Consider the following 16,110-nt stretch of genomic DNA (forward strand, 5'->3'; position numbering starts at 1 on the left):
ACTCGATCTGCTGTAGTCTCCACAACCGGATCACACTGGCACAGGATGTCCATGCACAGGATGGTCTGAGGAATGCACTCCTGTTGGACTGTATCTTCTTTCATATACTCATGATACCATTATTATTAAATGTTGGGCTCCCAAGTGGCACACCAGTCTAAGGCACTGCATCTCAGTGCTAGAGGCGTCACTACAGACACCCTGGTTCGATTTCAGGCTGTATCACAACCGACCGTGATTGGGAGTCCCATAGGGCGGCGCACAATTAGCCCAGCGTCGTCCCAGTTTGGCCGGTGTAGGCCGTCATTGTAAATAAGAATTTGTTCTGAACTGCCTTGCCTAGTTAAATAAAGAATAATACAAAATAAAAATAAAATGTCATTATGTAGGATAATGTTTCAACAATAGGTGTATATTCATGTATTCAATTGAACAATAAATCCAATCCATTATCTTCTGAACAAGAAGTTATCACTAATTTTATTTGTTATTTATTTTTTATATTTATCTAAATTGATTACAATATCCTAAAACTAATCAATAATACACTGGATAATAATATCCATGAGGTCAAGGCAAGAACTATGCATGCTGTGTCTTATAACAACGGTTAATGTAATAACTTTTAGATTTGTAATGTAATAAAACCGATAAATGTAATATCTTGTTGGTTAATATGATAAAATGTTGAATTGTTATAGTAATAACTTTTTCCACTTAATGTAATAAGTTATGTTATCAGGTGAGTAACAACGTTTTTGATGAATAACATAACTTAAACCAATCATGTAATAACACCTAAACGAATGTTTTATGTGTTACCTCCCTATGTTAATGCACATACCAACCTCCACCAATTGCAAACCCACACACACAAATCTATAGCAGCGGTAATCAGTCTGATATTTACGAGGCTACCCTAACTGGGCCTCAGCCAATAAAAGTATCTGGACTCTCGATGAGGACGTTGTTCCAACAGACTCTGGGGTAGAGTTAGTTAGACAAAAACAAACAACAGGATTCTTGGTGAATACGGTGTTGAACGTTTTCTTGACTTTAATAGATCAGGTAAAATCTTATCCAGGATCTTTCTGAAGTAAGATTAGCCTACATCAGACATTTATTTGTCACAACTTCAATCGAGTTTTGATTTTTAAAAGGCCGTTTGATTGCTCTGGTCTAGCTGTTCTTTATCTGAACGCTGTGACAAAGAAAGTAACTAGTGTAGGCTAGCTTCAGATTTACTGTCATGTTTTTTTTAGTTGAAGAAACGCTGAAGAAAGAATAGCTTCCAAGATGGATCGGGTAAGTTTGGTTTACTTTTATTAACAGTATGCTTACTGTGGTGTATAACATGTCTAGGCCTAGTTTTCATCATCTTTGATCTTCCTTATCCCTTAGTTCCATTTCAACAGCTGGACAAAATAAACAATGGTAGTAATAAAGTCTTGGGATATTTTGTCCTTCAGCAAAGTAGCCTACTAGCATAAAGCACACAGATTGATACAAGGCAATGCGCAACGAGCAGCTAAAGTCAGAACCATGGAGAAATAATTAGGCCAAGGCTACACCTTGCTGTAGCGGTGTGTGGGTAAAATGACAGGGTAAGCCAGAAAAAAATGCCATATTACAACCTATGTGTTGTGATAACGGCGTTGTATGCGCTATAACCTGTTAGTTCATATGACTTGACACAGCCGAGACAAGAAGACAGTTGCAGAATAAATTCAACCACACCTTTGTTAAATCATAAAACCGGAGAACAAAATCTGTCTGGTTAAATTAAAAAAAAATTGTTTTACATGTAACAAACAGTTACATAACCTACGGAATGGTCAAGCAAGTTAATGTTTCCAAAGTTTTCGGACTACTAAACAACTATTGATTTAGAGTTACCGCAAGTCCCAAAGAAAACAGGCGTTGCCTCCACTATTCAAGGACCATTTCAACATCATCTAATCACCTATGCTTAGTCTGCTACAGTGACAACTAAAAGATACAAAAAACCAGGGGGCAACCCATTTTATCATTGGAATGTGATACAAAACGACCATAATTATGTCCCCCCAACTTCTAAAACCAAAGTTGTGCCCCTGCCAAAAACAATTTAGTTCTGTCAACCTAAGCTAAATATGTGTATCCATGGTACTGATATCTGTGTGTGCATGCAAGTAGAAAATAACATGTTGACTCACCCAATTTGTAGAGAAATGCCAATGCCATCCTCCTCTTTCGTGTTCCTTGAACGGTCTATGAGTCTGTCATACAGTACACGATTAGTTTTTGTTGTCCTAGTTCTACCTGGCTAAGATAAAAATGTCCATCACAACAATCATTCTTTTATTGTTTTACATTCCATTATATTCTAGTCGTGAGTGTTCAGTATTTTCTGCGCCTACGTAGCTAAAATTATTGCGTCGGATTAAAACGACACTATAGCTTCCATAAAGTGACCATTGGATTTAAATGTTGGACTAACTTTGTAGATGCAACAGTTTTTATTACATTTATAATTTATCACTTGTAGTATCTAAACAGTTTATGATTTTGCTGACGTTTCAAATGGTGTGTTAGAGGAACTTGGCTCTGCTTGCGGAAACGTCTGGAAAACATTATTATAGGGGCCCCCTAAAACAGAGGAGAGTCTGCTATGTAGGAACCCGGGGATTGGTCTATTAAAATCACGCCATATTATGTTACATAGGATATAAATACCATGTTTTGAACAAAGGACGGGGAGAGACAACATATTAACAGATTGGGCCGTTGTTCTCCAGATATCTGCAGATGTCTGTAAATTGATACTGGAATACTTTGAAATAATAAACCTTTATAATCAAAGTACAGTGTAAGCGGACTTCTTATCATCACAGCATAGATCAGCATAGTTGTCTCTGACACCACACACTCTCACATGCACATTTCTGTCCATTTAAGAACCAACAATGTGCTAGTTTTTTGTAGCATTTCTGACAATGCTAACTTCTTTTCAGACAAATCTCAGAGTTCTATCTAACCTGGTCAGCAACTTGGATGCTTGGCAACAATACAGCTGCTAATGGCTAACATTGGCTTGCTTGTCCAAAGTCCAGCAGCTAGCCTCTGTAGCTAGCTAGCACAAGTCAGCTGAAAGGTAGGTAGCTAGCTAATGAGAAAGGAAAAGAAAGGTAGCTAGCTGTAATTGTTAACCAAAAAATGTAGGGTGTGCCCCACCAAGATTTACATGCTAAAATCGCCACTGTGAATGGCCACTGCAGAGGACGGATTTAACATAAATCGGGCTTTACTGGTTCACTGCACTGATAACGCATCGGTAATCAGTCTGGTATTTACGAGGATACTCTTATTGGGCCTCAACCAATAACAATATCTGGACTCTCGAAGAGAACGTTATCAGAGAGAATCTGTCTCCCTCCAGCTGGTAGCGTTTGTTCTTTATAAGGTTATAAACCCTAGGCCAGCCATCTATCCATGAGCTAATTTGAAAGACAATAGTAAGGAAATTCTCTAATCTCAAATTCGGCCTGTCACCTTCCAGCAAACCACAGCCAGCCAGAGGCAGCAAGCTGTTTTTGTGGTTCTATAAATACCTTAAGATTTGTTGTGATTTTAATTTGATTTCATTTGCAAATGGAAAAACATTACAACAACACGTGGACATCATGCATTTACAATAATTGAGGATGACACAAAAAACGTGATATAAATAATAATTTACAGTTTAAATAGATTAATGATATATTGACTACGCAAAAAAATAGTCTACATATACATACTATATATTTGAGGCAATATAAAGTTTTTTTCTCACAATAAATGGCTCCCTAAACCGCCTCACCCACTTGAAGAGAAGTGTTCATGACTATGTACAGTAGGTGGTGGCGCCTCTTAAACACCACAGAAGAAGACGAAAAGCATCAACAGGAAGTTATTTGTTACCATCCTCTATCGAGTTTCAAACCAAATAAAATTCCACAGGCTTTTGCAGGATCTTTCTGATGTAAGATTAGTCTACATGAGACGTTTGTCACAATTTAAATCGAGTTTTGATATTTAAAAAGGCGTGCTCTAGCTTTTATTTATCTGAATGCTGTGACAAAGAAAGTAACTGTAGCATACACATTTACTGTCAGGTTTTTTTATTCGAAGAAAGAATACAGTAGCTTCCACGATGGATCGGGTAAGTTTGGTTGACTTTTATGAACAGTATGCTTACTGTAGTGTATAAAATGTCTAGGTCTAGTTTTGATCATCTTTAATCTTCCACATCCATGTGTTCGATTTGAACAGCTAGACAAAATAAACCATGGTGGTAATTTCATCCAAGTAGCCTACTAGCCTATCGCACACATATTGATGATACAAGCAATGCGCAACCAGCAGGTAAAGTCAGAACCAGGGATAAATAATTAGGCATAGGCTACACCAATGATGTATATAAACCCTGCATTGCTGATGCTATGTATTGGCCATTGAGAGGCTTTGAAGCCACCGGTTAACAACTTTGTGGTATTTTCTGAACACCTCCTCACTTCGTTTCTCCAGATGCCAGTTCGACCACACACCATTTACACACTCATTTGTGGCGCCCAAATAAAACATATGACAGTTGAAAATACGTGATTCTTGTTGCTAGGCTACCAGTTACAGTGTTTGCGCGCCTTTATGCAGAGGGAATACAACAATGATAGCGAGTGTAAAATAATGATATTGAGTTAATATTTGTCCAATTATTAATCATGTCCTCAGCTCAAATAAGCATTAGAAATTGACCTTATTTAGTATATCAAGATCCTGATGTGGACCTCAGTCGAGCATATGCATTGTATGTACTGAGAAAATATACTATGTGAGCCTTTTGTAAAAGTGGATCTTGAGCAATGTTGCATTGGGCAGAAATTGCACCAGGCTACACCAATAACTTTTTACTGTAGGCTTTTGCTACATGCCACAATACCCCTATATCTGATGATTTATTCTACGTATGTACCGTATAAGGATACTGAAACTATAAGACTGACATTTTTCTCAACATGCTCCAATAGTGGGATAATGAGTAGCAGTAGTTCAGGTGTTTAGGTTTTTCCTCACTGGTTATTTGAACAAATCACGATTTAGCAGGTGTTAGCATCTTTCACATTTTGGAAGGGGAGGGGACATTCGGCCCATATCTTGAAAGACGGAGGAGCTCCTCATTCCGGTTCTGCTCCTCGTTTCAGAATCTCTTAAGCTCTCCTCCTAACACGTATGAACCCAGAACTTAATCGAGGGGCTGACCAATTACGTGACACTTAAATTCTGGGTTAACTAAGATGAACTCAGGGGTGAAAAATGTGTTCAACTCCAATTAATGCTCAATCAAACGTTCTGAACATAAAACGGGGCATTACAAGTGTTTACATTATCATTACATTATCAGTTTTGACATCTGTACTATTAGTTTTTTTTGTGGAAGGTAGTGAACGATTGCACACTTTAGGAGAAAGGAGGTATTATAAGGATGCACCCAATCAATCAGAGATTTAGACTACAGTAAGCAAATGGTTAGTCTAATGATATTCTATATACAATACTTCCTGCGGTCAACAGGACAGAGCTAGCCCATCTCCCTCCACCATGCTGGAGTCCCCTGGTCACAACTCTCCCGGTAGCGCCTTACTGCTGGGTCTGAAGAGGGTGTCTGTGTGGCTGGTCGACTGCAGGAAAACACCAGAGCAGAGTGGAACTGTGAGAGACGGACACGAGGAGGTAGATGGAGATTTGATTTCATCAGGTAAGAACAATGGGGTGTGTGGATTAGACTACAATCTGATTCTGTAACTTCTGTCAATTAATTGATAAACGGTAAAACACTCAGTGGCCAGTTTATTATCTAGTACCTGGTCGGACCCCCCTTTGCCTCCAGAACAGCCTGAATTGTTCAGGGCATGGATTCTACAAGGTGTCGGAAATGTTCCACAGGGATGTTGGTCCATGCTGACGCGATGGAATCACGCAGTTGCTGCCAATTGGACTGCGGTATATTCATGCTGCCAACAGCCCTCTCTATCTCATCTCAAACATACTCTATTGGGTTTGGTCAGCAACAATGTTCAGATACGCTGTGGTGCTAAATCGTTGTTCAATTGGTATCAAGGGACCTAACACGTGCCAGGAAAACATTCCCAACACCAGTACACCACTGCCAACATCCTGTCCCGTTGACAGCAGGCTGGATGGGTCCATGGACTCATGCTGCTTAGGCCAAATCCTGACTGCCATCAGCATGTATTGTCGTAGAAATATTTGACTCAAAAGTAGTCAACTCAAAAATATCTCTCAAGAAACTGGAGCTTGTGAATCCAAAAATTTGACTTTATTATTGCGTAACAAAGCCGAGCTTCTCCATGGAACACCTGCCTCTCCTTGGCTCAAAGATATCCTTTTATACAAATGCATAGTCATGCTTACATAGAATATACAGTTACCCCCTTAAGGCAAATGATTAACTTCTTTCAGTGCCACATGTTGTTTTACTCACAAGGGCTACTTGCGCTTCTCTAAATGGGGCCTCTGTCTCTTATTAGTGGCGTGACTCAAAAGATTATGTACATACGTACTTTAAAGAACAATCACACTCTGTATTGACTATATTCACTATCCAGACATGCATCTGGAGTACAAAGTATCAATCATGTTCATTCTGTTTTACCCTTAAACTTTCATAACACATTATAAAACATATCAATTAATACTTAAACATGGTTTAAACATGTCATGGATATAACCCATTCTCAACCACATACATTTAAGCCAATCCCAAAAAGCATCCTCCCAGGACCCTTGAGATTATGTGCATGTGGCTATGTGTCAGGTCATAAGCACAAACAAATGATAACACTAGTTCCATTGTTACTCCAATCTCCACACAGCCACCACGAGGAGTTGTATCTCCATCACGTCATTGACATACCCAGACCAGCTGCAGGGAGTTATCAAAAGCACAGCGTTTGCACTAAAGAAATGTCTCTGCTCTGTTTTAACCCTTTAATTGGTTCTTAATCCATAAGCATTTAAGGCATATAGGTGTTTCATTCTACAACATATGTACTAGAAAATCAACCATAGTATCAACAGAAACCAGGATTCATCGGCCTAGGTCATGTTTTTCCACTCCTTAATTTTCAAGTGTTTGTGATCGCGTGCCCACTGGAGCCGCTTCTTCTTGTTTTTAGCTGATAGGAGTGGAACCCGGTGTGGTCGTCTGCTTCGATAGCCCATCAGTGACAAGGATCGACGAGTTGTGTGTTCCAAGATGCTGCTCTGTTCACCACGGATGTACTGCGCCGTTTGTGGCCCGCCTGTTAGCTTGCACGATTCTTGCCATTCTCCTTCGACCTCTCTCGTCAATGAGCTGTTTTCACCAACAGGACTGCCGTTGACTGAATGTTGGTTTTTTTGCTGCACCATTCTTGGTAAACCCTAGATACTGTTGTGCGTGAAAAGTCTAGGAGGGCCGCCGTTTCTGAGATACTGGATCCGGCGCACCTGGCACGGACAATCATACCACGCTCAGTCGCTTGGGTCACTTGACTCACTGTAGCAAATAGCGATCTATTTTCATGGAGGTAGTTTACCTAATAAACTGTCCACTGAGTGTATGTTGATATATTGTTGATATTTCTTTATGGACCCATATTTCCAAAACCTAGTTATTCAACGTCTTTGTTTAGCAGGGGACACCCCTAACTGTCGCTCTCTCTATGTGGGAGGGACTTTTCATCTGTGGAGACTCAACAACAACATGTTGCTAACAAGACAGAGAAGAGTATCTCCCAATCAGAACACCTCAACAAACACCCCAAGAAACACCAGCAGAGACATGCAGGGAATAAATCTCACCACTGCTGCTCTGACTGTGGGAAGAGTTTCACTACACTGAGGTCCTTCATAATTCACCAGCGGATTCACACCGGAGAGAAACCGCACTGCTGCTCTCAGTGTGGAAACAGTTTCACTGCTTCTCAAACCTTAAAATTTCATCTGAGATTTCATACAGGGGAGAAGCCTTACCCCTGCCTTGATTGTGGTAAAAGCTTTGCTAATTCGGGAACTCTAACCAAACACAGGCGTGTACACACAGGAGAGAAGCCTTATAATAATAATAATAATAATATGCCATTTAGCAGACGCTTTTATCCAAAGCGACTTACAGTCATGCGTGCATACATTTTTTTTGTGTATGGGTGGTCCCGGGGATCGAACCCACTACCTTGGCGTTACAAGCGTCGTGCTCTACCAGCTGAGCATCAGTGTGGGAAGAGCTTTGCTGTAGCTTCCTCTCTGAATAGACAGCAGCGAACACACACTGGAGAGAAACCTTTTAGCTGTGATCAGTGTGGGAAGAGCTTTGCAGTAGCTTCCATCCTGAATAGACACCAGGTAATACACACTGGAGAGAGACCTTATAGCTGTGATCAGTGTGGAAAGAGTTTTGCTGTAGCTTCCTCCTTGACTAGACACCATCATACACACACTGGAGAGAGAACTTATGTCTGTCTATGTGGGAAGAGCTTTGCTCTAGCTTCCACCCTGACTGCACACCAGCGAACACACACTGGAGTTAAGCCTTATAGCTGTGATCAGTGTGGGAAACGCTTCAATCAGTCAGGCAACCTGACTACACACCAGCTAACACACACTGGAGAGAAACCTTTTAGCTGTGATCAGTGCGGAAAGAGCTTTGCTGTATTAGACAAACTAACTATACACCAGCGCATACACACAGGAGAGAAGCCTTATACAGTGGGGAAAAAAAGTATTTAGTCAGCCACCAATTGTGCAAGTTCTCCAACTTAAAAAGATGAGAGAGGCCTGTAATTTTCATCATAGGTACACGTCAACTATGACAGACAAATTGAGATTTTTTTTCTCCAGAACATAACATTGTAGGATTTTTTATGAATTTATTTGCAAATTATGGTGGAAAATAAGTATTTGGTCACCTAAAAACAAGCAAGATTTCTGGCTCTCATAGACCTGTAACTTCTTCTTTAAGAGGCTCCTCTGTCCTCCACTCATTACCTGTATTAATGGCACCTGTTTGAACTTGTTATCAGTATAAAAGACACCTGTCCACAACCTCAAACAGTCACACTCCAAACTCTACTATGGCCAAGACCAAAGAGCTGTCAAAGGACACCAGAAACAAAATTGTAGACCTGCACCAGGCTGGGAAGACTGAATCTGCAATAGGTAAGCAGCTTGGTTTGAAGAAATCAACTGTGGGAGCAATTATTAGGAAATGGAAGACATATAAGACCACTGAAAATCTCCCTCGATCTGGGGCTCCAAGCAAGATCTCACCCCGTGGGGTCAAAATGATCACAAGAACGGTGAGCAAAAATCCCAGAACCACACGGGGGGACCTAGTGAATGACCTGCAGAGAGCTGGGACCAAAGTAACAAAGCCTACCATCAGTAACACACTACGCCGCCAGGTACTCAAATCCTGCAGGATGAGACGTGTCCCCCTGCTTAAGCCAGTACATGTCCAGGCCCGTCTGAAGTTTGCTAGAGTGCATTTGGATGATCCAGAAGAGGATTGGGAGAATGTCAAATGGTCAGATGAAACCAAAATAGAACTTTTTGGTAAAAACTCAACTCGTCGTGTTTGGAGGACAAAGAATGCTGAGTTGCATCCAAAGAACACCATACCTACTGTGAAGCATGGGGGTGGAAACATCATGCTTTGGGGCTGTTTTTCTGCAAAGGGACCAGGACGACTGATCCGTGTAAAGGAAAGAATGAATGGGGCCATGTATCATGAGATTTTGAGTGAAAACCTCCTTCCATCAGCAAGGGCATTGAATATGAAACATGGCTGGGTCTTTCAGCATGACAATGATCCCAAACACACCACCCGGGCAACGAAGGAGTGGCTTCGTAAGAAGCATTTCAAGGTCCTGGAGTGGCCTAGCCAGTCTCCAGATCTCAACCCCATAGAAAATCTTTGGAGGGAGTTGAAAGTCCGTGTTGCCCAGCGACAGCCCCAAAACATCACTGCTTTAGAGGAGATCTGCATGGAGGAATGGGCCAAAATACCAGCAACAGTGTGTGAAAACCTTGTGAAGACTTACAGAAAACGTTTGACCTGTGTCATTGCCAACAAAGGGTATATAACAAAGTATTGAGAAACTTTTGTTATTGACCAAATACTTATTTTCCACCATAATTTGCAAATAAATTCATAAAAAATCCTACAATGTGATTTTCTGGAAAAAAATATCTCATTTTGTCTGTCATAGTTGACGTGTACCTATGATGAAAATTACAGGCCTCTCTCATCTTTTTAAGTTGGAGAACTTGCACAATTGGTGGCTGACTAAATACTTTTTTCCCCCACTGTAGCTGTGGTCAGTGTGGGAAGAGCTTTGCTCGGTCAGGAGAGCTGACTATACACCAGCGAACACACACAGGAGAAAAGCCTTATAACTGTGATAAGTGTGGGAAGAGCTTTGCTGTAGCTTCCTCCCTGACTACACACCAGCGAACACACACTGAGGAGAGACCTTATGTCTGTCTATGTGGGAAGAGCTTTGCTGTAGCTTCCCACCTGACTACACACCAGCGAACACACACTGGAGAAAAGCCTTATAGCTGGGATACAGATAGTGCAAGTTACTACAAGACTCCTTCACCACATTCCCAGGTGGCTTGAACAATTTAATCATGGAGGATAAACCTGACAGAGAGTCAAAGCCTGTCAAGGGGAACGGAGTATTTGTTAACCTTGGTTTGCCTGTCCCACAGGCATAACAGTCCTCTTTAGACATAGTTCTTGCCGTATACTGAATCCATTCCAACCACAGGTCAAGATCTCCACACCCCGTCTCCACCTGTACTACTTCCTTCAGGTCTACAGTTTGCACTATCTTCACCACAGCCCCGGTCTCACTACCTCCCTCAGAGAGGTTTACTCTATAGGGTGCCCCAGTTGAAGAGGATATCTCACTTGTCAGGTCTGTAACCTGTTTTAGCGTAATTCAGACTTTCAGACAGTACCTACCCTTATATGGGTCACACTGCCATTTCTGGTAATTCCCTACTTTCACAATACTACACCTGTCCTTAAACTGTGTATGGAGATTGACATATCCCCCCGCTTGGTATGAGCAACTACATAGTCCCAGGATGTACATGGTGACATACATATGGTGATGCCCTTCCCTACAGTCCCTAGTACTTCCCCTTTCCCTACGTCTAGCTGTCTCCTATGCCTTCGTAGACTGTGCTCAGGTATTATTTTATCAACTTGTGTTAGGTTAACTACTACTTCTGGCTGATCAGGAGGGTTCGTTAAGGAGCCAACCCCCGAGCCCTAGTGGTGATTGGTTCTTTCTCCTAACTCGGTGTTTGTTCGTCAGGTGTAACTGGGTTTACCTTTTTGCAGTGTGTGACATGCACCCAGGTGGATCTAATAGGACTTGGTAGGGCCCTTCCCAACAGGCCTGCTTCCAGTTTTTCTTCTTTAGGGACTGGATGCTCACCAGTCTCCTGGTTAGATAGAGTGGGTCACCTTCTCCTTTAGTTCACCTGTGGGGCACAAAACCTCTGACATACGGGTGTGGTTAATAAACTATCTTCACACATACATGTTCAGCTCTCAATTTCTATTCTTGTTGGTTTTTTTAAAAGTATTTTGTCCTCTCCTTCGTATATATTTATTATTTAATCCTACCATCCCCTTTTGACACATGATTTGCCCATGTGTCAATATTACCACCTACCTAAACAATCACTTAGGTAATATTGATAATTCATTATCCAATTACCATCCCTCCACTCTCTCTTCTGTTATTTTATGGTTCAAATCATATATATTATTACCAAATTATAATCTTCTTCACACTGTTCACAGTATTATAAATTACCCTCAACTTAGTAAAATAAACTATCTTAAAGTCCTCCTCTCATGCCTTTAGAATTTACTAGTGTGGATGATTAATTAACACCAGAAAGTTAAAACAGAGTTCAGAGGCAATTGAAATTATTCAACGAACTGTTCCATCCCATAGTATACCAAACATAACCATTATTCTAAATATTTCATAAATGTTAGTTATCCCAAGTGTTCATTAAGTCCTCATGACATTCATTCTCATAAGAAATCATATATACCCCAAACTCAGCCAAAACCTAAAAAACTCCATAAAATTCACTGTGTGTGCTCCTCTAAAACCTATCACCATTGACCTGCTGAAAACCCCCCAAAATTGAAACAACAGGGCTTTATAAACATCATACTAGGTGTGTTGTTTTTTGTTTGAAAAACCCAATTTGAAAAACAACAACCACAAATAGCCAGGCCTCACTTAATTTGATAGCTCACTTTTATGACCTAAATACTGCCTAACTTCACTACTGCTCCCCCTAGCCCTGGGCAACATTCCAATGAGATGAGCTAATCTCTTTCTCCTGGTTATAATCTAAAAATGGTAGTACACACAAAACATGATACAGATATCCCCAGTCCTAACCCATCAATAATTGTTTGTATCAATCTAATTCCTCATAACTAATCCATAAAACCACTCAAAATTCCTCGAGTATACAATGATTATTTAATTGATTACCCTAACTCTGCTACATGTGATCTCTTCTCAAAATCCATTATCAATTAGTTGATCAACCCCCTAGGAAAATCTGTCTCCCCTTCTATTGTTCCTTTCCCCCCTGTAAATGTCATATTTCAGTTTTTAGCCAATACAATCACGGTTACATCAAATGTTCCCTCAGTTAATGGTATTTTCTTAAATGAGATGTAATCCCTTGCCTTTCCTCTACTATCCTTCTATCATTTCTGGATCAATGATAATAACTGTAATAACTATCAATAATAATTGTAATAACTATTACACATTATGTTGTGCCCTTTTTCTGATAATGTTATAATTGTAGCCTATTCCATCACTTTGGTTTAAAATATAAGTTTGTTTATGTAACAAATCCAGAACTCACCACAGGCTGGCACTATTCCCCCAGCACAACAGCCAATGCCACTTGCTTCCCCGTAACGAAAATAAATTATCGTTCTAAAATTTACCAACTATTTGTAATTTCCGCTAACCCATTTCAGTTCGCTATTCAATTTCTTTAACTGTTCTCTCTGATTAGGCCCTAATTAATAAAACAAATACTTGCTATAATTTACCAGCACACATTTAATTCACATCCCTATCATTTTTGAACTATGTACTGTCTCTCACCCCTCCCCCTGCTCCTTCGGGGAAAGCGCAAGGGGACCTTGTAACATATTTTCATAGACCTTTCTAGAATACTTCTACTTAAGCTATCTAATTCAACCTTTCACATTTCTCAATCCACGTAGTAATCTAGGTCTATAGCCCCAATGCGAAAGCTTTACCTACTGCCCCTACCTGTTTTCGAACCAGGAACCCTCTACATACAGTGGGGAAAAAAAGTATTTAGTCAGCCACCAATTGTGCAAGTTCTCCCACTTAAAAATATGAGAGAGGCCTGTAATTTTCATCATAGGTACACGTCAACTATGACAGACAAATTGAGGAAAAAAAATCCAGAAAATTACATTGTAGGATTTTTTATTTATTTATTTGCAAATGATGGTGGAAAATAAGTATTTGGTCACCTACAAACAAGCAAGATTTCTGGCTCTCACAGACCTGTAACTTCTTCTTTAAGAGGCTCCTCTGTCCTCCACTCGTTACCTGTATTAATGGCACCTGTTTGAACTTGTTATCAGTATAAAAGACACCTGTCCACAACCTCAAACAGTCACACTCCAAACTCCACTATGGCCAAGACCAAAGAGCTGTCAAAGGACACCAGAAACAAAATTGTAGACCTGCAGCAGGCTGGGAAGACTGAATCTGCAATAGGTAAGCAGCTTGGTTTGAAGAAATCAACTGTGGGAGCAATTATTAGGAAATGGAAGACATACAAGACCACTGAAAATCTCCCTCGATCTGGGGCTCCACGCAAGATCTCACCCTGTGGGGTCAAAATGATCACAAGAACGGTGAGCAAAAATCCCAGAACCACACGGGGGGGACCTAGTGAATGACCTGCAGAGAGCTGGGACCAAAGTAACAAAGCCTACCATCAGTAACACACTACGCCGCCAGGGACTCAAATCCTGCAGTGCAAGACGTGTCCCCATGCTTAAGCCAGTACATGTCCAGGCCCGTCTGATGTTTGCTAGAGTGCATTTGGATGATCCAGAAGAGGATTGGGAGAATGTCATATGGTCAGATGAAACCAAAATATAACTTTTTGGTAAAAACTCAACTCGTTGTATTTGGAGGACAAAGAATGCTGAGTTGCATCCAAAGAACACCATACCTACTGTGAAGCATGGGGGTGGAAACATCATGCTTTGGGGCTGTTTTTCTGCAAAGGGACCAGGACGACTGATCCGTGTAAAGGAAAGAATGAATGGGGCCACGTATCGTGAGATTTTGAGTGAAAACCTCCTTCCATCAGCAAGGGCATTGAAGATGAAACGTGGCTGGGTCTTTCAGCATGACAATGATCCCAAACACACCGCCCGGGCAACGAAGGAGTGGCTTCGTAAGAAGCATTTCAAGGTCCTGGAGTGGCCTAGCCAGTCTCCAGATCTCAACCCCATAGAAAATCTTTGGAGGGAGTTGAAAGTCTGTGTTGCCCAGCGACAGCCCCAAAACATCACTGCTCTAGAGGAGATCTGCATGGAGGAATGGGCCAAAATACCAGCAACAGTGTGTGAAAACCTTGTGAAGACTTACAGAAAACATTTGACCTGTGTCATTGCCAACAAAGGGTATATAACAAAGTATTGAGAAACTTTTGTTATTGACCAAATACTTATTTTCCACCATAATTTGCAAATAAATTCATTAAAAATCCTACAATGTGATTTTCTGGATTTTTTTTCCTCATTTTGTCTGTCATAGTTGACGTGTACCTATGATGAAAATTACAGGCCTCTCTCATCTTTTTAAGTGGGAGAACTTGCACAATTGGTGGCTGACTAAATACTTTTTTTCCCCACTGTACATCGCCAGTCACTCCACACCATCTCCTCACAATCTAATAACAGCGCCGGAGAAGATGGCTGCCGTTTTACAGCCCTCTAACCAAATGTACTATTATGTGTGTTTTTCCGCGTTATTTGTAATTTATTTTGTACATAATGTTTCTGCCATCGTCTCTTATAACCAAAAAGAGCTTCTGGATATCAGGACAGCGATTACTCACCTCGTATTGGACGAAGATTTTTTCTTCAACGAGGCGGCCGCGAAGGATATCCTACAGACACTCGACAAGGCCCAAATCCCTGTCATTCGCGTGAGGAAGAGACAGAGATATCGTGGACGTAGGTCGGGGTGCCTTGTAAGGATCCGACGGCGAGCGAGTAAACTGCCTCTTCCATCAATCCTATTAGCCAATCTTCAATCATTGGAGAACAAATTGGATGACCTAAGATTACGGTTATCCTACCAACGGGACATTAGAAACTGTAATATCTTATGTTTCACCGAGTCGTGGCTGAACGATCGACATGGATAACATACAGCTAGCGGGCTATACGCTACATCGGCAGGATAGAACGGCTGACTCCGGTAAGACAAGGGGTGGCGGTCTGTGTATATTTGTAAACAACAGCTGGTGCACAAAATCAAATACTAAGGAAGTCTCGAGGTTTTGCTCGCCTGAGGTAGAGTATCTTATGATAAGCTGTAGACCACACTATTTACCAAGAGAGTTTTCATCTATATTTTTCATAGTTGTCTATTTACCACCACAAACCAATGCTGGCATTAAGATTGCATTGAATGAGCTGTATAAGGCCATAAATCAACAGGAAAACGCTCATCCAGATGCAGCGCTCCTAGTGGCCGGGGACTTTAATGCAGGGAAACTTAAATCCGTTCTACCTAATTTCTACCAGCATGTTAAATGTGCAACCAGAGGAAAAAAAACTCTAGACTACCTTTACTCCACACACAGAGACACATACAAAGCTCTCCCTCGCCCTCCATTTGGCAAATCTGACCATAACTCTATCCTCCTGATTCCTGCTTATAAGCAAAAACTAAAGCAGGAAGCACC

At 40.9% G+C, this 16,110-nt stretch overlaps 1 protein-coding gene across 1 annotated transcript in view; it reads left to right on the forward strand.

Moving 5' to 3' along the window:
• Positions 1-4,150: 4,150 nt before the first annotated feature.
• Positions 4,151-16,110, forward strand: part of LOC123491243 (zinc finger protein 883-like) — a 55,018-nt gene continuing 43,058 nt past the window's right edge. Inside the window, exon 1 of the mRNA XM_045221458.1 lies at positions 4,151-4,180. Within this exon, the coding sequence (XP_045077393.1) occupies positions 4,172-4,180 (9 nt within the window). The 5' untranslated portion in view covers positions 4,151-4,171. The remainder of the gene's footprint in view (positions 4,181-16,110) is intronic.

The sequence above is a fragment of the Coregonus clupeaformis genome, chromosome 7, assembly GCF_020615455.1.
Source record: "Coregonus clupeaformis isolate EN_2021a chromosome 7, ASM2061545v1, whole genome shotgun sequence".
NCBI lineage: Eukaryota > Metazoa > Chordata > Actinopteri > Salmoniformes > Salmonidae > Coregonus > Coregonus clupeaformis.